We start from the raw sequence: 22,468 nt of genomic DNA on the forward strand, positions 1-22,468 counted from the left end.
AGAAATCTCACCCTTTCCTATAGCCAAGCAGACACGACCCATTACAAATGTGTTTTCAAGATAAACAACAACTTGTCTTCAAGTAAGAGGACTGGACAGCATGGTTTGTCACAGTTTATCCGAAATTCACCTGGTAGTTGGGGTAGCTATCTGTGTTTGCTAATTTGCCTTTATCTAAGGGAAAAATAAAACTTCTCCTATCTTCATGACAAGCAGGCACTTACAGTGTGGAGCCAGTGCTATCTCCTTGATGTGAACATTTCAGAGAGATGGCTCCAAGGTTCTTACAAAAGACATTCGTAGGCTGTAACCTGGCAAGAGGTTTATTTAGCTTTCAAAAAGATGTACGTACTTCTCAAATGGACAGAGAAAGAATTTATAATTGCAGGTTTTCTCAAGAAAATACTTCAAGGAAAGAGACAGGGGAAGGTCGCTTTCCTTTCTGGAACCAGGGACAAGTCCCTTTTGTTTAGATTGTATTTAGCCTCACACAGGAGAGGTCCTGCCTTGCCTGTCCTTCTAGGATAAGCACAGGGGTTCTCCTATAACGTCCTCCAGACATAATATAAGAGGAAGTAGCTTTTAGAGATCTGTCCTAGGAAGGTTTGTACAGCTGGGAGGTAGGCTGCTGGCTGGTCTAGATGGAGGTAGACGGTTGAATGTTGAGAGCATTGGTTGGGTGAGGCGCCAGCAGGGCTTGTATGTGGAAGTACCCACTTGGGAGTTTGGTGGATATTATCAGCATTTGCTGGTTACTGCTTTCCAGCCTCTGACAAGGGAGGGCCCAGCTGCCCTTGCCTCTTACTCTCCACATAATGTCTACTGGCATCACTTTCGCAACAATTCACAGACCTTTCCTGGAAACCTCTTCCCCCTGCTCTGATAAATCGAGAGGGCACTTGAATAGTCTCTGACCTCTCACCTTGAAACAGACTGTCCTTGGCCTTGGAATGGCTGTGGCCAGTTTTGCTGAAGGACCCCTCTCCTTTCCCACAGCCTGCAGAAGAACACCATTGGGCCCGTGGGAACCCAGCGGATGGCAGATGCCCTGAAGCAGAACAAGAGTCTGAAGGAGCTCATGTGAGAAATGCAGAAGGGCCAAATTGATATCCTCAGTGCCTGGCACAATGCCCAGCCCCTAATAAATATTCGTGAGCATGGGGATAGATGGGTAGATGAGTGGATAGATGGGTGGATGGAGAAGCGGATGGATAGCTGGATGGATGTGTGGGTGAGTGGACGGATGAATGTGTGGGTGCAGGATTGCTGGCTTTGGACTCCAAAGCACTGGACCAGGGAATGGAGACCCAGATTCCCAGGATGATGTGAGCCCCAGTTGTCTCAGGCTCACATTTACTGCTTCCTAGCTGGCAGAAGAAAACAGCATTTCCTGGTCATTTTCACATAAAGTATCACAAGTACCTCTCACTAAAGGGTTGGTCCAGCTCCCCACCAGGGAGTCAAGAAGGACTTTGGGGATCGGCTCGGTAGTCTAGTGGTTAAGTTCACGTGCTCCACTTCAGTGGCCCAGGGTTCGCGTGTTTGGATCCTGGGCCCAGACCTAGCACTGCTCATCAAGTCATGCTATGGCGGCATCCTACATAAAATAGAGGAAGATTGGCACAGATGTTAGCTCAGCAACAATCTTCCTCAAGCAAAAAGAGGAAGATTGGCAATAGGTATTAGCTCAACACTAACAAAAAAAACAAACAAAAAAGGAAGGACTTTCGTATCTTGATCTCTTGCAGGCAGCTGGTGATCACTTGCAGAGGCTACTACCTAACTGGCCTCAGGCAGAGCAAACTGTGCACTGGGCACTCTTAAGACAGCAGACAGCCCTACCCTGGAGAGGAGGCCAGCTCACCTGGGTCCTATCTCTTGCAGGTTCTCCAGTAACAGCATGGGTGATGGAGGTGCCAAGGCCCTGGCTGAGGCCCTGAAGGTGAACCAGGGCCTGGAGAACCTGGAGTGAGTCTGCCTGATTACCCTCCAGAGGTGGTTGTGGGCAGAGAGTGACCTCCCCCAGGGTTTCCCATCCAGAAGGTGGGGGAGTCCTGGATGAGGGCTATCAGTCAGCAGTCAGGGTCACTTCCCTGCCAGAACCCAGCCAACCACCAACCCTGGGCATACTGTGATCTTAGTGTCTCTCCCTCCATGCCCACCCTACTTGTCCCGTTCCCACCCCCATCCCCCCTGCCGCAGCTCCGTTTCCCTGGACAGTAAGGGTTGGTGTTGGTTCTGGAGTTTTCAGAGTGACAACAAGCACCGAATGCCCTTGAGAAGCTGGTGCAAATGGCTGAAGAGGGGGTTGGCTGCAGTGGCCTTGGTAGGGGGTGGGGGAGCTCAGCACTGCCCACACTGGGGAGACTTGGTGGCGCCACTTTCTCTGGGGGCTGCAGACACAACACGCCTCCCTCAGAGGCTGTTTGGAGCCACCCAAATCAAGGCAGAGTCTAAACTTTGGGGCTGGTTGTGCTAGCCTCACCTTCCCTGACCTAGCAGGGGCTGGAATGTGGGGGATGGGAGAGGAAAGAGGAATGATGAGAAAAGCAGTGTGGCGTGACACCTGTTCTCAAGGTCCCCCAACTCCCTGTTGAACCCAGTGCTTGCAGTCCCAGGCTGGATTGGCAGCTCCCTCTGGGTCCTGGGCCAGCCATACCAAGTATGCCCCATCCCCTGTTGCAGCCTGCAAAGCAATTCCATCAGTGACGCGGGAGTGGCAGCACTGATGGGGGCCCTCTGCACCAACCAGACCCTCCTCAGCCTCAAGTAAGTCCTGGCCTCCCTCACCAACCAGGGGGTCTGAAGGAACTTTGGGACTTGGAAGGAAAGACTGGCGCTAGGAAGCCTACACCTACCCCGGTGGGCCTGTCATGGGGAACAGCTATGGTTGGACAGCTTGATTCTTGAGCCTGGCCTCCTACACTCTTCCTGCTCTCTTGGGAGGGCAGGGGACAGCTGTGGCCCTCAGCTGGCCCGCTCTGCTGCTCCCTTCTTATATGCAAGCCCTTTAGGTACCCAAGCATGCTTGCCTGCCCCTGCCCCTCACACCTGAGGTCCTGTCGTCTCATCCCCTTCCTCCTGGACTGTCCTACTACTGATAGTCCTAAAGTGAGGACACCTGGCTAGCTGTCAGAGGCCTGAGCTTGCTGGAACGGACTCGTCACACCTCAGCCCAGATCGGTCACGAGGCCCAAAAAGCCTGAAGGCCTGGGCTTATCTCCCCAAGAGGCCACATCTATCTAGTCAGCAGCTCAGGGTCTTCTCTTTCCTCAGCCTTCGAGAAAACTCCATCAGCCCAGAGGGAGCCCAGGATTTGGCACATGCTCTCTGTACCAACAGCACCCTGAAGAACCTGGAGTACGTGAGTGGGGGGCAGGCAGTGCTTCCTAAGGCTCCTTTATGCCCCACTGAGCCTCGCCCACTCAGAGCAGGGACACAGATGGGCCAGACCCTCATTGCCCTTGCCATTGTACAAGGCTGGAAAAGGACCTGCTTGGGAGGAGGTAGCCAGGAGACCTGGCATCTGGTGGCAACCCTGACACAAGTCCCCCACTCTCATGTCATAAATTACACAAGATGAGGTTAGTAGGGACACTGCTTGCCCCCAACCCCCATGGTGATGGTCGAGCACGTAGGAGGGGCCACGTTGTGAGGGGCAGCACAACACAGGGATCAGGAGTGAGTCCCTGGCAGCTCCACCGTCTCCTGGCAGGTGACTTGTCATGGAACTTCACTCAGTGGAGCCTCGGCCCACCCCTCATGGAGTTGTCAGGATTCGGTACAATAGTCCAGGGCACATGCCTGGCACAGCGCCTGGGACAGACAAGTGCCCCCACAAGCATGAGCCAGGCAATCCTAGCAGACTCCATGCGGTCCTCAGTGCAGGTCAGAAGAGCAGTCTGGATTCCCTGGTGAGTAAGAACAGGGGCCTTCATAGCTGGCTCCCGCTCACTTGCCCCTGTTCCCCTCCTCCCAGCCTGACAGCCAACCTCCTTCACGACGAGGGTGCCCAGGCCATCGCGGTGGCAGTGAGAGAAAACCGCGCCCTCACGTCCCTTCAGTGAGTCTATGGCAGCTCCACCCACCCCACCCCTCTGCAGAGCTGCAGGGCCACACTCAAACCAACTGATGCATGATACCAAGTCCAGCTTTGGGGCTCCCCTACATGGTCTCAGGGGCCTCCAGTCAGCCGTGCCCTGCCCCCTGCTCTGCTTCCTGAAGCTGATCCACCGAGAGGCCAATGGTGGGAGGTGGGTGCCCATGGCTGTGCCTCTGCAGGTCACATGCTTCATGCAGGGACCATTTGAGTCTTTCCCTGTGCCCACCCCTAACCAGAGAGTGCTCGTTGACCCCTTGGGGACTAAGCCTGAGGAGGGTTGCAGGAGTTCTGCCCATCGGTGGCCAGGACCCCGTCCTGCAGGGACTCCATCCCTACTGTCAGACTCTCCTGGGAGAAGCCTCCTCTTTCTGCAGTCTCCAGGACCTCCTGGGCTCTGCCCTGGCCACATGGTTACATGTTTGTGCCTGTCCAGCCTGCAGTGGAATTTCATCCAAGCCGGTGCTGCCAAGGCCCTGGGACAAGCACTACAGCTCAACAGGAGCCTGACTAGCCTTGAGTAAGTGGGGCCTCTCCAGAGGCCGCAGGGAGGGCAGGGGAGCAGAGGAATCTGAAACCCCAGTGCCCACCAGGCACAGGGCTCATGCAGATGGCCCCCAGCACACAGCCTCCCCTGCCCTAAGGCCAGGGGGCATGTTTCTGCCCTCAACTGCATTTTTTTTAATTAACAGCTTTATTGATATATAATCCACATACCATAAAATCCACCCATTTAAAGAGTTCTATTCACTGGTTTCTAGTATATTCACAGAGTTGTGCAACCATCACCACAACAAATTTTAGAACATTTTCATTGCTCCAAAGGAAACTCCATACCCATTAGCAGTCACTCCCCATTCTCCCCTGCCCTCAGCCCCTGGAAACCACTAATCTACTCTCTCTATGGATTTACCTGTTCTGGACACTTCATATAAATGGAATCATACAGTATGTGTTCTTTTGTGACTGACGTCTTTCACAGTATAATGTTTCCACGGTTCATCCATGTTGTAGCATGGATCCTTACTTCATCTCTTTCAATGGCTGAGTAACATCCCATTGGATGGATAGACCATATTTTGTTTATCCATTCATTAGCTGATGGACATTTGGGTTGTTTCCACTTTTTGGCTATTATGAATAATGCTGTATGAACATTCCTGAACAAGATTCTGTGTGGACATGTTTTCATTTCTCTTGGGTATATACCTGGGAGCAGACTTGCTGAGTCAATGGTAACTCTGTGTTTAACCTTTGAGCCTCACCTGCTTTTGACCCTGACCAGTTCTTCTTCTTCAGCTTCCAGGATTTCCCATCTCTGGCTGGTCCTCCTCATTCTTTTCTTCTGTTGGGCTCTGAAATACTCGTGTTCCTCAGGGTTCTGTCCTAAGCCATCTTCCCTTGAATGACGTCTCTTCTGGACGTTCTCCTCCTCTCCCAGGGCTCCAATTACCTTTGAAGTCCTGGTGGCCCCATATATGTATTCCAGACCACTCTCCTGAGCTCCAGACCCATGTATCCACTGGCCACTCTGCATCTCCTCTTGGTTGTCTCACAGGCGCTTCCAATTGCCCAAATTCTCTCTCCCACAAGCCAGCTTCTTGGTTTCCCATCTCATGAATGGAATGAGCCAACCAATTGTGCAAACTGGAAACATTGCCTTTACTCACCCTTCCCACTTGCAATTTATTTCCAAGTCCTGCCAACATCCCAGCCATTTCCCTCTGTCCCCATGGCCACCATCCAGGCCACCAGCATCACTCACCTGCATCACTATAGCAGCCTCCACATCTCATCCATCCTCTCACACTGCTGGACAAAGATGGCTCCAAAATGTAACTCTGTCCCTGCGCTGGGTAAGCTGTTTAAATCACTGCCCAGTGCCTGCAGAGTGAAGACCAACCCTCAGCGTGGATTCTAAGTTTCCCAAAGACCTGCTTCCTTTGCATCTCCTCAGCCTCATTTCGCACTTCAGCAACTCAATTCGACTTTTTTTGGTCCCTTTGGTGTGCCAGGCCCTCTCTCCCATCTCTCATCCTTCAGGTTTTAGTTTACATCTGTTTCCTCTGGGCAGACTCCAAGACAGCACTGGGATGGGAGACCCTGACCAGTGCCCCCTGCAGCCTGCACTTGGCTTATGGTGACTGCTCATTTAATCGTGTCCCCACCTGAGTTCTAAGAGGACAGAATTGGGCTTTCTAATACACAATACACACTCAAATGTTTGTTAAAATTATCAATGCAAACTGCTCCCTTAAACATGCCAATGTCCACTTCAACTAAGCTCTTAATCACTTACTGCTCCAGGGCCTGCTACTTTCCTCCAATGTGGAAGGAAAAAAAAGAAAATGTAAACATTGACTAGGAAGAATGGGCCAGGGATTGAGGACTTCAATTTAATTTTCTAGATGACTTTGAAAAGCACACCCTGTTGTCCAACCCCTTGTTGACAGTATTTCCATGAGTCCCTTTTCTTGTTTGCCTCTGATGGTCCAGACTCATGCAGATCCCAGACCCCTCTGCATGTTAATTAGGAGGCTATGGGACTGCAGTGACCACACAGGGTGGACAATTATCCTCAGGGCAACCCTGGGAGTATAGTCTATGGTGTGTATGGTCTGAATTAAATCTAGAAGGTCCAAGCTCAGCACGTCATGCTGGAGTGCTGGCCCTGTGCCCCAGGGGTCACGCTCTGTGTTCAGTTTACAGGAGAACGCCATCGGGGATGAAGGCGCCTCTGCGGTGGCCAGTGCGCTGAAGGCAAACACGGCCCTCACTGCTCTCTAGTAAGTCCCGAGATGCACGGCAGCCAGGAAGCCGGCCCCCTCACCATCCTTTCATGCTAAACATCAGTCTTGTTTCCCCGTCAAGGAAGGTGTGTTTGATTTTTTTAATATTAGCAATCGGGACACCAAACACCTAGAAAGAATCAGTGGTTCAGGGCGTGACCTCCCCTAAACACTCCAGGAGACTACCTTTACTTCCTGTATCCATAGCATCAAGATCTCTGTCCTAGGCATCGGACGGTCTAGGTAGGAGACGCGGTGTTCTTTGCACAGACCACGGGACAACAGTTTTCAACTATTTTGCCACTTCCAACCTTGAGACAAGAGGGTGAAAACGAACGGCAAATATGGCGAGAAACTGGGCTGGGACAGGTGTGAGGGCTGGAGAGGCCTGCCCTGTCCGTGTTGATTCCATTTCCTCTTACAGTCTCCAGGTGGCCTCCATTGGTGCTCCAGGGGCCCAGGCGCTAGGGGAGGCCCTGGCTGTGAACAGAACCTTGGAGATTCTTGAGTAAGTATTCCAGTGTCTGGTAGTCTCTTGTCCAAAGTAACCAAGTTGTTGATTCATAATAAATAGATATGGAAGGAAAAAAATGTGAATTTACATGGAAAATCACAAATCATTTAAATGTCTTCACTTAAATCAAGCTTGCCCCAGCTTCCCCTGATCCCATTTCATACCTTTTCCTGCAGTCACTATTGTTGGTCCTCTTCTCCTATCTGCTCTCATATCTTCTCATATCTGCTCTCCTTGGCCTTGCCCAGGCTGACATCGCCCTGTTTAGGGGCCCATGGGATAGCCAGAGGCCACTGATCTCCGTCCAAACTCCAGGGTGCGGGCATCAAGTTCTGTGGGGCTCTCAGGTGTGTCCAAGTCATCCCTGCTCTCACCCTTCTGTGAAGCTGAGCACATGGGGACTGCTGGCTGGAGTGCTGCATCTCCTCTCTCAGCCCCGTTCTCCTTTCTTTGGAATGGAAAAGGAGGAGGAGGGTTCCAATAAAACACGCAGGTTGGGCTGGCATCATCCCTCGTGTGTCCTGCTCCCCAGAGCTGATCTCTGTTCTTAGCCTGGGAGTGAGGAAGGAGCAACTCACCCGCCGTGGTTGCTGAGTAAACACTGCCTCTATCCAGTAGCCCTCATCTGAAGAGGTATCATTTTTGCCTCTTAGCTGTCACTGTGCCTTAGGTTTCCTGTTTTTCCTGTCAGCTTAAGAGGAAACACCATCGGAGTGGCTGGAGCCAAAGCCCTGGCGAATGCTCTGAAGGTCAACTCAAGTCTCCGAAGACTCAAGTGAGTGGTTATAGAGACCTACCTGCACCCTAGAGCAGCAGACTTCTTCTCTTCTGGAACCTCCCCCATGGGATAAGATGCCCTTGATCTCTCTGTACCTTCTTCCTTCCAAATATAAATAGCTCAGACTGTTCTGTTTACTATAGCCCAAATTGAGGATGGGTTTATTCATTCTGCCTAGCTTGAGTCAGAGGTAGGTCACTCAACATCTGCACTTTTGCTCTTACATCCTTCATGGCACTTGGGTGGGACAACCTGGCTACTTGTAGACACAGGTCTCAGAGTTAAATGCCACTTCGCTGTTGCTATTGCGCCTGTGGACAAATCAGCCCCAGAACTGCCCCCCAAGATAATGCAATGCTGCTTCCTGGGGCATGTTCTTCTTTTCTGAATGGCTCACTGTGGTATCTCTATCTTTCCTCTGCTTAGTCTTCAAGAAAACTCCTTGGGGATGGATGGGGCGATATGCGTTGCCACTGCACTGTCTGGAAACCACGGCCTCCAGCACATCAAGTGAGTGGGCCTCAGCAGCATCTGCTCTTCCCTGCTATTCTCGTTCAACCTTAGAACTGCTCCCAGGTCAGGCCCTACTTTCCACCCGTTTCTTGGAGCCACCTGACTCCCAAGGAGTCTCTCAGCAGCTCTTCAGGGGAAGTTGGTATAAGAGGGAGCCATTCTGAGCCTTGTCCATGGGAGGGATCCTGGAAGTACAAAGGTTTCACGTGGAGTTATGCATTTTATGTAGTGACCATATGCTCTTTACTAAAGAGAATCTGCAGGCCTTTAGCCCTTCAATTTCTCAAGCCCTGTCCTAATCCTTCTCTTCTAGTCTCCAGGGAAATCACATTGGGGAATCTGGTGCCAGGATGATCTCAGAGGCTATCAAGACAAATGCTCCCTCATGCACTGTTGAAATGTGAGCAAAACAAGTTCCTCATAGGCCAGGCAGGAGGACAGACAGATGCAGCTGGAAGCTTTCCAACAAAAAGAACATTTTCCAGGGTGCCTTCCTGTGGTCTGGGAATGATGCTGAGTCACATGAGAGCTGGTCTCCTGCAAGGAGGCAGGAAAGGTGCTGCCAAAGGAGGTCACTAGCACCTCTCCTGGTCCAGTCAGTCCTGGTGGGGGCAATATGCACACTGCTATGGCACAGAGAGGAGAGGGAAAAGTCTTCCACCAAGGGACTCACAGATGTAGGCCTCAAAGCTCAGCAGGTAAGAAGTTGGTCTGAGCTTATTTATACCCTGAGGTCATCATGTACCCCTAACTTATTATTACTGCCCTGGTTTAAATCGTCCCCCTCACTCTGAAATGAGTTGCCATCTTCAAGCCCATTAAGACTTTCAATTTGGCATTGGTGACAGAGGAGATCATTTTTTCTTTTCTTGCGAAGAAAAGAAGGTTTTAGGAGTATGATCCTTAGAGACACATGGAAAAATTATGGGAATTTTTTTGAAGAGAAATGAAGGCTTTAATTATGGGATTCTGGAGACAGAGACAGAAAAAGAACGTTCTCCAAGGTTTTTTCCATTTTTCATCCATTACAAAATCTCTCAAAGGCATGGATTACGTCTGGCATGTTATTTGGAGCCTGGCACACTGGTTATCAATAGCATGTTAAATACTGATGGCTTAATAATGTTACTCTACATTGGACTTCCAAAACCAGTACTGTGGCTATAGCTTCCCTATGAAGGCAAGCAAGCTGAGCTTCCTGTGGCATAAATTCCCTCGGATGTCTGTTGAAAGGAAAAAGACCCCAAATGGCTCTCATCAACTAAATAACCAAGGAAAATGATTATGAAGATTATAATTATTTTTAAATTTGAACAGGAAGCACTGTTGTTCCAAAGGTTTCTTTAAAAATGAGTATTCAGGCAAGAATCATCAATGGATACTAATGCCATAGATGAAAGTCTATTGAGGAAGAAGACAGCCACACAGTCTCAAAGTATCACCCAACAAAAGGTATTTACAAAGGGAAAAAGGTACCTTAAAGATGGAGAAATTTTGCAAATGCTGCCTTAAAGTGATTAAACTTAACATCACCAATAATAAGACAAATGGACATCATGTCCCCCTGCTGTGATGCCCTGAGAAGGACACATCACTGATGTAGTATTCTTGCCAAAAATGTTTACCTGAATCTAATAGTGAAGGAATAATCAGACAAAATCCAAACTGAGAGGAATTCTGCAAAAAAACTAGCCTGACCTCTTCAAAAATGTCAATGTCATGAAAAATACAAAAGGCTGGGGACTGTTTTAAATTGAAAGAGATTAAAGAGACATAAGAACTTAATGCAAGATCTTTGGTAGGATCCTAGACTGGAGGGGAAAAAATCAGCTATAAAGAACATTATTTGGAAATTAGGGACACTTGAACATAGGTCTTATGTAATATTTATTGGATTACTGTTGTTTTGAAAGGTATTTTGCTGGGTATAGAATTCTAGATTGACAGTTTTTTCTTTCAGTACTTTCAAGATGTTGCTATACTGTTTTCTGATCTGCACTGTTTCTGGCTGAGCTGAGAACTCAACAGAACAAGAGTTGCAGTAGTCAAATGCTGGAGAAAGTTGTGCCCTGCAGGAACTGGGCACTGGAGACACCTCAGGGACCAAAGCAGTGGAAAAAGAAAAGTGTGCTGGAGCCTCCAGGGACTGGGCAAGCAAGCCACACTAGAACTGAAGGAAAGCCCCTTCCTCCTGCAAAGTCTCTCTGCACTCTATGGACAAGGCTTATCATCCTGCTGGCTGGCAAAGGAGAGAGATTTGCAAGGAATAGCTCCATTATCACTGAGGAGGCCACAAGGTGAATTTGGAGCTGAGGCAATAAACTGATGACCAACACAGTGGCTTTTTTGTTTTTCATTCTGGACAGTTTCTATTGCTGTGTCTTTAGGGTCACTATTGTTTTCTTCTGCAGTGTCTAATCTGCCCTTAATCCCAGTTTGCATAGTTTTCATCCCATTTTTTTAATCTCTAGAGGTTTTGAGACTTTATATCTTCGATATCTCTCCTTAATATGCTCAAGCTTTCTTCTACCATCTGAATATATGAAATATAGTTATAACTGTTTGAATGTCCTTTACTACTAATTCTATCATCTGTTATTTCTTAGTCTATTTCTTGATTTCTCATCATGCCTGGTAATTTTTGATTGGACACCAGACATTAGAAATGTTGACTTATTGAGTGTATTTTTATATTCCTTAAAATATTCTTGAGCTTTATTCTGGGACACAATTACTAAGAAACAGTTAGATCCTTTCAAAACTTGCTTTTAAGCTTTGTTAGCCAGGATTGGCCATCCTTCAGTCTAAGGTTACTCTGGCCCAACTTCCGAGGTATTAGCTCAGTATTCTGGGTACTCCACCTGATGTCCAAGTCAAAAAACTGTTTTAGGTCTTACCTACAATAGATACTATAGAAATCCAGGTGTAAAAGATGGTAAAATCAACCTTTGGCTTCTGACTCCAAATAGGAGCATCAACCCAAGTGGTTATCTGTTGTGTATCTTTTCAATATACAGTACAAATTTAAGCAGAGTGGCTCCTAATGCAGACTTTGCTTCATCAATTACACACACTCTCTCTCTTTCCTAGTAGACTCAACCCTTCGCATTCCACGAGCTAGTTCCCTTCAGCCAAAAAATCACGTTCAAGTTTTCCTCTCAAACTCCCTCCACCAAAAAACCCCACAAAAAATAGCCCTCTGCCCCTCCAAAATGTTCTTTGACCCTGCTTTTCTCCCCTGGCTCTGCCCTCTCTTTTCACTTGTGACCATCCCACCTTTCTGAACAGTCATCCATAGTGTGTTGGTTCAAAATTCCAACCTCTCTTCAACCCGTCATTTTCTATCTGACTTCTCCTGGCTAAGGTCACCGGAAATTTCCTAACTGCCAACTTCAATGGCTGCTGTGACTCAAGCTCACTCATACCAAGGATCTAGCACTTGTTCACCTCCCCCGTCTTTGGGAATTCTCCCCTGCCTTGGCTTCCATAACATTACGATCTTCCAATCCTACCTTCTTGTTACTACTCTTCTTCAACACTCTTTGAAAAATTAAAGTTTTTCCTAACTATTAAAATAAAATATAGTCACTTTAGAAAACACTTTCCATCTTTCTTTCTGGTTCCTTGTGGACGTTTCCCTTTAGACACAAGTGTTTCTCAGGTTTCCACCCTTAGCTCTCTTCTCATCCCACATGGTCTCCCCTCAGGAATCTTCTACATAAATGATTCTCAAATCTGAATCTCCAGCTCTTACCCCTTTCCTGTCTGAATATTTATCTTTTTAAAAACTCATTTTCATCAAAGCAACATACATAGTAATACACATAGTTTAAAAAGCCAGAGTATTACTAGGCTTAAAATGGAAAACAGCAGTTTCCTGTCCTGTTCCTCCCCTTCCTGAATACCCCTATCCCCTAAACTAAATATCCTACATACACTATTTCTTGCTTTATCATTTTAGAGATTATCTATTGACTTTCCTAGTATGGGAAATGGCACTTGTATGTACATCGCCTTATGTCCCCACTTTTTGTTTCTTCATCCTTTCAATATAGTTATAGCATGATTTTTGGTTAAATCATTATTTAGTGTTTATCTTATGACTTTATGAGTACTAATCGCTGCTGAGCCATTTTCTTCCTATATAATCTACTGTTCTTTCTAGAATTAACAGTTGCATCATTTAAAAAATTTACTTTTCTGTGTCACTATTGCTTAATTCTTTCCAAACTGTCCAACAGAAGTGTAACATCTGAATACTATTTCTCATAGACACATTGGTTATTCCATCAGTTCCATTTTTCCCTAATGACATCCCTTCTTGAGCCCTTTGCCTTCCTGATCCAGTCACATCCTGAATGAGAGGCCTTCTGTTCTGGGTAGGAGGAAGAACCTTTTAGTTCTCTTCTAATTCAACCAGTCCTGGAATGCTAGCACTCAAGAGTCCTCTGGGCCAATCTAATAGCTGTGATATTTATGGAGTATGTTGGTAACTAAAGGGACATACCTTCCTTTTAGACATTTGACCCTGATATAATTTAAAATGCTACTGAAAGATATCTTGCATTTCTTCTTTCTGTCCCAACTAAAACGGGAACAGTTCTTTGGACTTTGTTCTTGATGGCTACCACCAATAAAAATTGAAGACTTAAAAAATATCTTTATATTTGCTGTCAACACACACATTTTAAAGCATTTTAAGAGGTCCTTTAATTACACAGGAAAAAAAACTGTCGCCAGAGATCTAAATGGTAGTTTTTCATTGACCTAATCACATAATCTTCTTTGGGGCCTGAGTCTGCTCTGCTGCATGGCAAAACCAAATGACACCAGGTCATAAGGCCCTTGCACATATCTGACTCCTGGATCTGATACAGAGAAAGAAGTACATTAATAACTATGATCAAGTACTTGGAACCTCTTCATTGAGAGAAGCTACTCAAGTCAGGAAGTGCCATATCATGGTGAGACTCTGCATAAACTCAGTTAACCAAGGGATGAAGGATGACCAAGAAGCAGGTGAAACAATGAAATGCCCACTGCAGCTGTTGCCTCCTTCTCTGGGTGTGTTATCTGAGTTTGAGTCGGACTCCCATGTTAATGTCCATCAGAAGAAAGCATCACATACGGAAAACAGAAATATAGTTTTTGTTTTTTCAAAACATAAGTCAGGTCAGACTCAGGTAAACCAAAGCTATAACATCCAAGAAGATGCAGTCACTCTTTTGCTCCTGAGAAGCCATGGCATCTGAGGTGGTTAGCATGGCTCCCGACACACCTATCTCCTTTTCAGCTTATTGTTTTGAAGATGGCACATCTCAAATTACTGGTGAATTAACTGAATGCTGAATGTTTAAAAAAAAGAGTAATCTCATGCATCAAATTTAGGAAAAGACAGAGAAAAACGCAAAGATAGAAATAATTGTCACACAGTCTTCTAGAATTTACATGTACCACATTAACCTGTGAACTTTTCTTGAATAGTATTTATATGTTATAGGTGCAAATAAACAAAATAATTACATTTCCCAGTAAAGCTTATTTAATAATATAAAAATATGGTATTAAATACATTTATTAAGAAAGAAGTAACTTCAGAAGTCTTCTGACTATATAATGAAAAATAAACGAAAACTGTTCTGTGCTTTCCATATTAACAAAACAAAACAACTCCACGTGTCACTTCTCATTTCACAACAGGGAAATTCTTCTAGTGCTTCTCTACCTAATACAATTCTAGTTTATTTTTTTAAGTCAGAAACACGAATATGCACTCAAACTTCTTCCTTAATTTGCTTTCCTAAGGAGGAATGTCAGCCTCCTGAGAGAAAATGGAATGTTTATAATCTGGAGCCTCTCTCTGTTGCCTAACATTCAAGGAAAGCTGGTTTTCCTCTAACTTAGCCAACTTTCATTCAGAAGATTTTAGTAAAATACATTTAAAGCTTGGTATTGTGACCATGCAGAAGAAAGACAACTTTAAAATGAAATAAGGGCTACCATTAAAAGCTGGTGTACAGTAAATGTTCTCAACTGTGTAAGTGTTTAATAGTCTGACACTTCCCTCTGATTCCTAAAATGAGTCCTTGTGCTCAGTCTGGCCCACTGACTCTTAGAGGAAATGTGTGACAACAATAGCCAAGACCTATACAGTGCTTCCCCTTACTTCTCCTTGAGTTTTTGTCCTGTGGATGTGAATCACTAATATGCATTTCTCAAGTTTTAGGAGGTAAATGAGGCCAAAAAAAAAAAACGTCATCTTTGAGATTTGCTTCAGTTCTTGTTTAAGCTTTGTGGAGTAACACATAGGAGGCTAAAGCAGAAATAGGTATTGCTTCATTAACAATGAGTCCAGCTGGCTTAGTGAAGAGAACATATGTTTCCTTCCTAACCTTCTAATTTCCCATTTACCTACAAATCTGAGGGTTTTAATCTGCCTGGGTCCCTCAGCAAGAAGGTCAGAAGTCATTGTCACTCTCATCCAGGGGCTCAGGTTTCCGAACCCTTCGACTGGGCTTCGCTGGTGAGAGAGCGATGCTCTCATCTTCCAAATCATCATCATCTTCTTCATCATCTTCCATATCAATTTCACTGTCCTCTGAGTCTTCCTATAGGAAAAAGACAGTAAACAGAAGTAAGGGTCCCATCCTATTACTGACATCTTGTCAGCAAAGACCCTACTTCACTTTTTACTAGTAGCTCAATAACTAGCAAGCCAGCCCTAGTGGTCTAGTGGTTAAGATTTGGTGCTCTCACCGCCACGGCCTGAATTCATTTCCCAGTCAGAGAACCACAACACCTGTCTGTCAGTTGTCACCCTGGGGCAGCTGTGTGTTGCTGAAAGGTATGCCACTAGTATTTCAAATACCAGCAGGGTCACCCAAGGTGGACAGGTTTCAGTGGAACTTCCAAACTAAGACAGACTAGGAAGAAGGACCTGGCCACCCACTTTCAAAGAACTTGGCCATGAAAACCCTGTGAACAGCAGCAGAGCATTGTCTGATATAGCGCTGGAAGGTGAGAGAGTGGCGCAAAAAGACAGGGCAGGGAGGGTTCAGCTCTCCTGTACACAGGGTCACTAGGAGTCAGAATTGACTTGACAGCACTAAGAATAACCAGCAACACCCTCATGTGAAGGAAGAGCATGGCAGAGAAGCAAGCAGTCAGGCTGTGGGGGCATAAGATGAGACCAATGTCTAGATATTGCTGGCTGAAATACAGACGTAAATATATCATCTAACCAGTAACCTTCAAATACCACTGTGCAATCCAAGGCTGGCACTGCAGGGATTGGCTTTCCCACTGATGCCTCAAAAACACCACTGGATCTGCACTGAGCAAGGCTCACTGGATGCTGCTTTGCTCCTAGGGGCCAGAGACCCCCCAGTGGATAGTAAGGAGGGTGGGGACTTGGAGAGAGGGAAGCTAGGCTTATTTTGGCTTTGGTCAGATTGGGGATGGAAATCGACACCGGAAATGGGAGCAAGGAACAAAATAAAAGAAACACTCTCTCCTTCTTCACCTAGATCTAGGGTGACCAACTCAGCCAGGTAAAAAAAAAGTAAGTCCTGCATCCCAGGTAAACTAGGATGGTTGGTCACTCTAGATCATTCCCACCAGCATATACACATGCTGCTATTTCCTTCTTAAAAAAACAAAACAAAAAAATCCCAAAACTTAATCCCACCTTCCTCTTCAGCTACTCTGTCCTGTTTCTCTAGTCACTTCACAGCAAGAAAAAAAATGAGTTTTGAGCTCGCTGTCCCTACTTGTTCCCCCTCTCATTGCCTCTTAGGCACACTCTAGTCAGGCTCTCACCCCACCAATGCCCCCAAACTGCTCTTGTCAAGACTGAAACATCTGATGGATTCAAATCCAATGGGTAATGCTCAGTCCTCTGGTTTGACCTACAGGCTGCACCCGACACAGAATCACTCCTTCTTCCTTGGAATGCACTCTCTCTGTCCTCCAGGGCACCCTTCTCTCTGGGTGCTCACCCTACCTCACTGTGGCATCTTCTCAGTCTCATCTGCTGACCCTCTTCATCTCCCTGCAATGTGGGGTTGGCTCGGGGCTCAATTCAATCTCTAGCCCAGACCTGACCCGTGAACTCCAGACTTGAATTTCAACTGGCTACTCAACACTGGCATACGGATGCCTATCAGATGGCTCACACCTAGAAGGTCCAAAACCAAAGTCTTGATCTGCTCTCCAAATCCCTTCCTCAAGTCTGCTTCATCTCGGGGAATGAAAGTTCTCTGCTTTCACCCGAGTATGCCATAACCAAGGCATCCTTCACTTCTCTTTAATATCTCATGTCCAATTAACAAAACCCAAAGGTTCTCACCTTAGAAATATATCCAGAATCTGACCATTTCTCAACTCCTCCACTCCTATCCCCTTAGGCTGGGCCACTGACACCTCTGAACTAGACTACTGCAAATGCCTCCCAACTGGGTTCTCGTAAATGTGAGTCAGCTCTTGGCACTCCTGGCCTTGCGATTCTCCAGCGCCTTCCCACTATACTCAGAGACAATGCTGAGTCTTCATCACATCCTGCAAAGCTCTGCATGGCCCCTGCTGCCTTTCCTATCACTTTTGCCCCCAGTTCACTCTATCCTAGTCATATCACCACCTCTGGTCCTTGAATGCAGAAACTACATTCCCTGGGACTCAAGATACCCCTTCCCAGCACCATGTCCCTCCTTCCATTCAGGCCTCTGCTCAAATGCCACCTTATCAGAAAGACTTTCCCTGACCAATTAAGAGACATCAATCTCCCCCCATCATGCCTGTCACTTTGTCTCCTGAACCTGCTTTATTTTCCTTCCTACCACTATGACCCCGATGTATCTGCTTGATTACTGTTGGAATGTAAACTCCACAAAGGCAGGGGGCCTTATTTCTTTTCACTGCTATATTCCCCAGAATCCATAACAGCACTTGGCACATAACAGGCATTCAATAAATATCTGTTGAGTGACTGGGTGAACACATGAAGGACAAACCCCTAGGCCGAGGGGGATGTGTGGAAACAGCCTCCCTGAAATAAACAAGTGACAACAACAGGCACAGAACAGATTTAAGCTACAACTAACGCATTCATTCTTAAAAGTAGAAAGCTAAACAATGATCAAGCAAATGATAAGGAAAGAGGCCAGCCAGTGCTCTCCAGGCATCACCAGCTCCCATGCCAGACTTTCCCTATTTCTGTCTTGGATGGGTAAGATGGATAGAGAGAAGCGGTTTAACCATCCATCCCCTACCTTGCTAAAATTTTTTTGAGGTGGTTTCTCTGCTTATCTAAAGACTGTCTTCTATAAATTTAAGGCTCTATTTTCTATGTGCATCTTGCTCAGCAAACCTGAGTGACCTCCCCCTCCTGTGAATTTCTGTAACAGTATACACTGTTGGTACTAAATAAATGGATCTTTTGTATAAGAACATAAGGCCCATGCTTCTGTTTCTGTGCAGTCACTAGTGCCACACTCTAGACACAGTGGCATTCCACTGGATGGGGAGGCCTGTGATCCATGTCAGTCTAGTCACCCTTTGCCTCTTGGGCCTCACAGCACTGCCAGAGACTGCAACAAAGAAGGATCATGGTGATGGACAGTACAGCCCCAACAGCTGGGCCGCAGCAAGGACCCCGGGTTTCCCCATTCTGGTTCATTTCCTAGTCAGTTATCAACTCAATAATGCTCAAGGCATCAGCAGCCTGATGTCACAGCCTCCTGCCAGCTTCTCTGAGGCCCTGGTCTCAAGAGAGCCTCCTTTTCATGCTCCCTCCCCAGAATGGAGCAGAAGAAAGGGCTGGTCTTGACCCCTGGGCCTCAGTAGCATACCTTTCTTTCTAGGTTACAGTTCAAGGGCCTGATGATTCCTCTAACCATGACCTTTCTTGTCTCTTGGCTCAGCACTTGCCTCTCCAACTTAGCATAGGGACTTTTGTGTAATTTCACCATTGACTGTGGGACCCATTTTGAGTGGCTTCTTGCCTAGGATACATAGGCATCACTCATGGGGAAGGCTCTGCGCTGGCCCTGAGTGGGCTCACACACACACACACACAAATGGATGAGGTAAAAAAGAAAACCAACCTGCTTCTTGGAGCTGGAAGTCTTGCATTTACCTAAGAGAGCTGGTGCTGCTTCCATCTTTGGAAAGCGAGAATGGAAAGAATAGTGAGAAAGAAAACAAAAAGCAGGGCAAGCACATTCATTTGAAAAGAAAAGAAATGAGCGGTCAACAAGCAAGGAAGAGAGTCCAGCTCCTTGGGAGGCTCAACTGCCACAAATCCTGCAACGGGCTGGACTGAGAAGCAGCACCTCACGCTAAGCTGGTTGGATGTGCCAGCTCCTCTGCTAAGCTAGTCTATGAGGCCAGCCCAAGACCGGAAAGAACAGAACTGCTAAGGGGAGCTGGCCAGGACTCACATCGTCATCAGAGTCTCCACCTTGCATTGTGCCCACGATGCGTTTGCTGGGTCTTCCTGAGGAGAACAAAAGCATGAAGAAATTATGAAAACCTTGCAAAATAAGGCAAGAAATGGCATTCAAGATTTGTTTTACTTTAGAAAATTGGGAGAAAGAAGAATCACACTGAAAAATTTACTTAAGTAGCATGCAACTAATTAGAACTGTCAACAAATGGTAATGGATTTTCTGCATTTTCACTTTCAAAAAAGGCAAAGGGGAATAAAATGTAAGCACAAATCATAAATCATAAATATGCATCCTATAAATGTTTTAGGGAAAATCACTGAATCCCACTATTAGTTTACATGAAGTGGAACACGTATATGCTATCTGTTGAAAAAAGAAGTTCTCCCTTTATGGACCAATATCACTTGTACTCAGACCTATGTCTGAGCTTCAGAAAGGAAAATTTTAAGTATCACAATTAGTTCATCTTTCAAAACACCTAAGCAATCCTCCACTCCTCCTCTGGAAGTCAATGTGGTCTAGATGTGACTTCTGCGAAAACTCAGGAGCCGTCATTTGCCAGCTGAAGGCAGAGAGCTCCCGAGGGGGAGGAAGATCACCCATGACCCCAGGTCCAGGCCTTGGGAGAACAGCAGCGAGGGCAGCTCAGAGAGGAGCTCATTCAGGAAAAGCCTGGATATGACCACCAAGAACTGTTTACGGAAACTTGGTCAGATAAAATGCAAATCTTGTGTTGCTTGAACAACTTATTTGGTTTTTGGAAACGGACCCTGCGATTGTACTTCTACAGGCTGAGTGGCCAGCAGTAGAATTTAGGAGCCCAGTGCCTTCACTAGGTTCTACTAAGCCAATCACATACCTTTTTAGAGACTTGGCTCCCATCTGTAGAAGGGGAGTCATAACCTCTAACCTCTATTTATGTCATGAAGATGTTTAAAAATAAAAGAAAAAAGGGGGTCTGGCCCCGTGGCTGAGTGGTTAAGTTTGCGCGCTCCACTGCAGGCGGCCCAGTGTTTCATTGGTTTGAATCCTGGGCGTGGACATGGCACTGCTCATCAAACTAGGCTGAAGCAGCGTCCCACATGCCACAACTAGAAGGACCCACAACGAAGAATATACAACTATGTACTGGGGGGCTTTGGGGAGAAAAAGGAAAAAAATAAAATCTTTAAAAAAAAAAAGAAAAAGAAAAAAAGAAAAGAAAAAAGGAATGACTAACAAACAATAATGTACAACTGAAATTTCACAAGGTGTAAACTATCATCTTAACAAAAAGTGAAAAAAAAGAAAACAAAACAAAACAAAAAAGGAAATCAGAGCCCCTAGTTATCCCATGAAAAAAGCGAAATGTAATAAAGACAGCTGAGCCTAGAGTAAGAGAAAACAGCTAACAACAGAAGTTGATATAAAATGATGAAGATGATTTACCACTTAAATGTATTATGTGCTAAACATGTAATTGTGCTACAAAAATTAACAGGTGGTAGATAAGAAATGCTTTTAAAGGCAAATATAGGACAATTTAGTAGTAGCTATCAAAATTAAAATTTATATAACTTTTGACCTAAGAATTCCACTTTTAATGATGCAACCTAAAGAAACACTAGCAGATAAGCAGAAAGATGTATACACAAGGAAAAGAGTGGAAATAAATTATCTATCAATATAGGAATGCCCAAGTAAATTATGGGTCCAGCCATACTAGGGAATACTACGCAGCTGTCAAAAAGAATGAAGCAGATTTTTATTTTACTGACAAGGGAAGAGTTCCAATACATTTAATTTAAAAAAATAGGCAGTTGAAGAACCTTACACAGAGTCTGGTCCTGTTCAAGTTAAAAAACATTTCAGGTAATCTTTGCGTCTATGTTTGACTGTGTGTGCATGTATGTGTAAAGGCAATTTAGAAGGACACACTCCCAGGCCACTGGCCATGAACCCTCTAGGGTGGAGAGTGGGACATGAGGAAGACCCCAGGGGAGCACCCACATTTGCTCCACATTTATAAAGTAGAAATTAGAACATTTTTTAAAAAGGCAAAGATGCTCGTGTAAGTCCCTGCTTTGCACATAATTCTCTGACTATAAGGGATATAACTGCACTGAGAGCAGTTTGGACCCAAAAAGGACAGAATACAGGTCAGTGGTAAAAGCAGTGTGTTCCTGTGGCCTCTGTGAGAAATACCAAGTCACAAGGAAGAACTGGCCATTCTTGGGACCACAGGTAGGAGTATTAGCGGCAAAGATGACCACTGAGCAGTTTAAGAGTCATATCCTGACAAACAACAAGGCAGGATAAACCCTGCAGCAGGGGCCACTCACAGTGTGCTTATGGGCCTTAATACCAAGCGGCCCTGACCCAATCCTGGCCATGGTGTTCTGTGACAGGGCACAGGGAGGAAGGCAAGCAAAAGAAGCCATGGTACCTTGCATGAGCACCTCCATGGCTGTCCGTGGCTTGGACAGCCGTCTCTCTTCCAATTCACTGTCAGATTCATCATCCTCATGGATGTCAATGTCCGAGTCATCGTTACCTGGCAGGAACACAAGCAGGCAAAACAAAAGGGCAGCTCCATCATTACCTCTAAAACAGCCTCTGTCCAGTAAGGCTCTTGTGCAAAAGTCATCGGCACTTCTCAGCCTTTCTTTTGATGCATTAGATTTTATGAGACTCAGGATTTCCCGGTATATACTTAGTGAGGAGCTAATGCACACAACAATAGGGTGAGGTTTTTTTTGGCTGAGGAAGATTTACCCTGAGCTAACACCTGATGCCAATGTTCCTTTTATTGCTTGAGGAAGATTCATGCTGAGCTAACGTCCTCTATTTTGTATGTGGGTTGCCGCCACAGCATGGCTACCGCCAAGTGGTATAGGTCCACACCCAGGAACTGAACCTTGGCCGCCAAAGTGGAGCACCTCAAACTCAACCACTAGGTCATGGGGCTGGACCCCAGTTTTTTTTAAACAGTTTTCCAAAGCAAGAAAAAAGTGGGTCGGATATATTAGATAGAAACACTATTCCAGTATGTGAAACTAAATAACTGAATGGCCAGCTGCCAAGGTAGCTGGAAGTTCTTGGTTAGTTGAGGGAAAAAACCATCCTCTGTTCAGTCTCAGGTTATGTGACCAGAACTCGAGCTCCCTGAGGATAACAAAGACGAAGCGGAGCCCACTGAAAAAGGTCAGCGACTGCACCAAAACAAGACTGGAGGCAGGAAGGAGACCAGGCATGAACGGCATTGCTGGCCTGGGAAAGATGCCACCTAGTGACCGGCAACAAAAATTGGTCCTCGTGATATTCTTTACTGGAGAAAATCCCATTATAAAG

The 22,468-nt window shown here is 46.0% G+C and overlaps 2 protein-coding genes across 17 annotated transcripts in view; one reads left to right on the forward strand and one right to left on the reverse strand.

Annotated features, from left to right (window-relative positions):
• The window catches only part of NLRC3 (NLR family CARD domain containing 3), a 35,147-nt gene extending 24,119 nt beyond the window's left edge, over positions 1–11,028 (forward strand). The window contains exons 10-20 of one of the 4 annotated variants that reach the window (XM_001499267.6): positions 997–1,080; positions 1,885–1,968; positions 2,686–2,769; positions 3,277–3,360; positions 3,980–4,063; positions 4,536–4,619; positions 6,802–6,885; positions 7,313–7,396; positions 8,094–8,177; positions 8,607–8,690; positions 9,007–11,028. In XM_001499267.6, the coding sequence (XP_001499317.2) occupies positions 997–1,080; positions 1,885–1,968; positions 2,686–2,769; positions 3,277–3,360; positions 3,980–4,063; positions 4,536–4,619; positions 6,802–6,885; positions 7,313–7,396; positions 8,094–8,177; positions 8,607–8,690; positions 9,007–9,097 (931 nt within the window). In that variant the 3' untranslated portion in view covers positions 9,098–11,028. Of the gene's footprint in view, positions 1–996; positions 1,081–1,884; positions 1,969–2,685; positions 2,770–3,276; positions 3,361–3,715; positions 3,843–3,979; positions 4,064–4,535; positions 4,620–6,801; positions 6,886–7,312; positions 7,397–8,055; positions 8,178–8,606; positions 8,691–9,006 lie in introns of those variants that run through there. The other 3 variants (XM_023616428.2, XM_005599014.4, XM_023616429.2) reach the window with 3 other exon arrangements.
• A 3,189-nt stretch (positions 11,029–14,217) lies between these two features.
• The window catches only part of CLUAP1 (clusterin associated protein 1), a 33,510-nt gene continuing 25,259 nt past the window's right edge, over positions 14,218–22,468 (reverse strand). For 8 of the 13 annotated variants that reach the window (XM_001502142.5, XM_005599015.4, XM_070232337.1 and 5 more), the window contains 3 exons: positions 21,564–21,671; positions 19,130–19,185; positions 14,218–15,301 (listed from right to left, as the gene is read on the reverse strand). In XM_001502142.5, the coding sequence (XP_001502192.1) occupies positions 15,152–15,301; positions 19,130–19,185; positions 21,564–21,671 (314 nt within the window). In that variant the 3' untranslated portion in view covers positions 14,218–15,151. Of the gene's footprint in view, positions 15,302–18,793; positions 18,851–19,129; positions 19,186–21,563; positions 21,672–22,468 lie in introns of all 13 variants that reach the window. The other 5 variants (XM_014730198.3, XM_014730196.3, XM_070232331.1 and 2 more) reach the window with 1 other exon arrangement.

The sequence above is a fragment of the Equus caballus genome, chromosome 13 (assembly GCF_041296265.1).
Source record: "Equus caballus isolate H_3958 breed thoroughbred chromosome 13, TB-T2T, whole genome shotgun sequence".
Classification (NCBI taxonomy): Eukaryota; Metazoa; Chordata; class Mammalia; order Perissodactyla; family Equidae; genus Equus; species Equus caballus.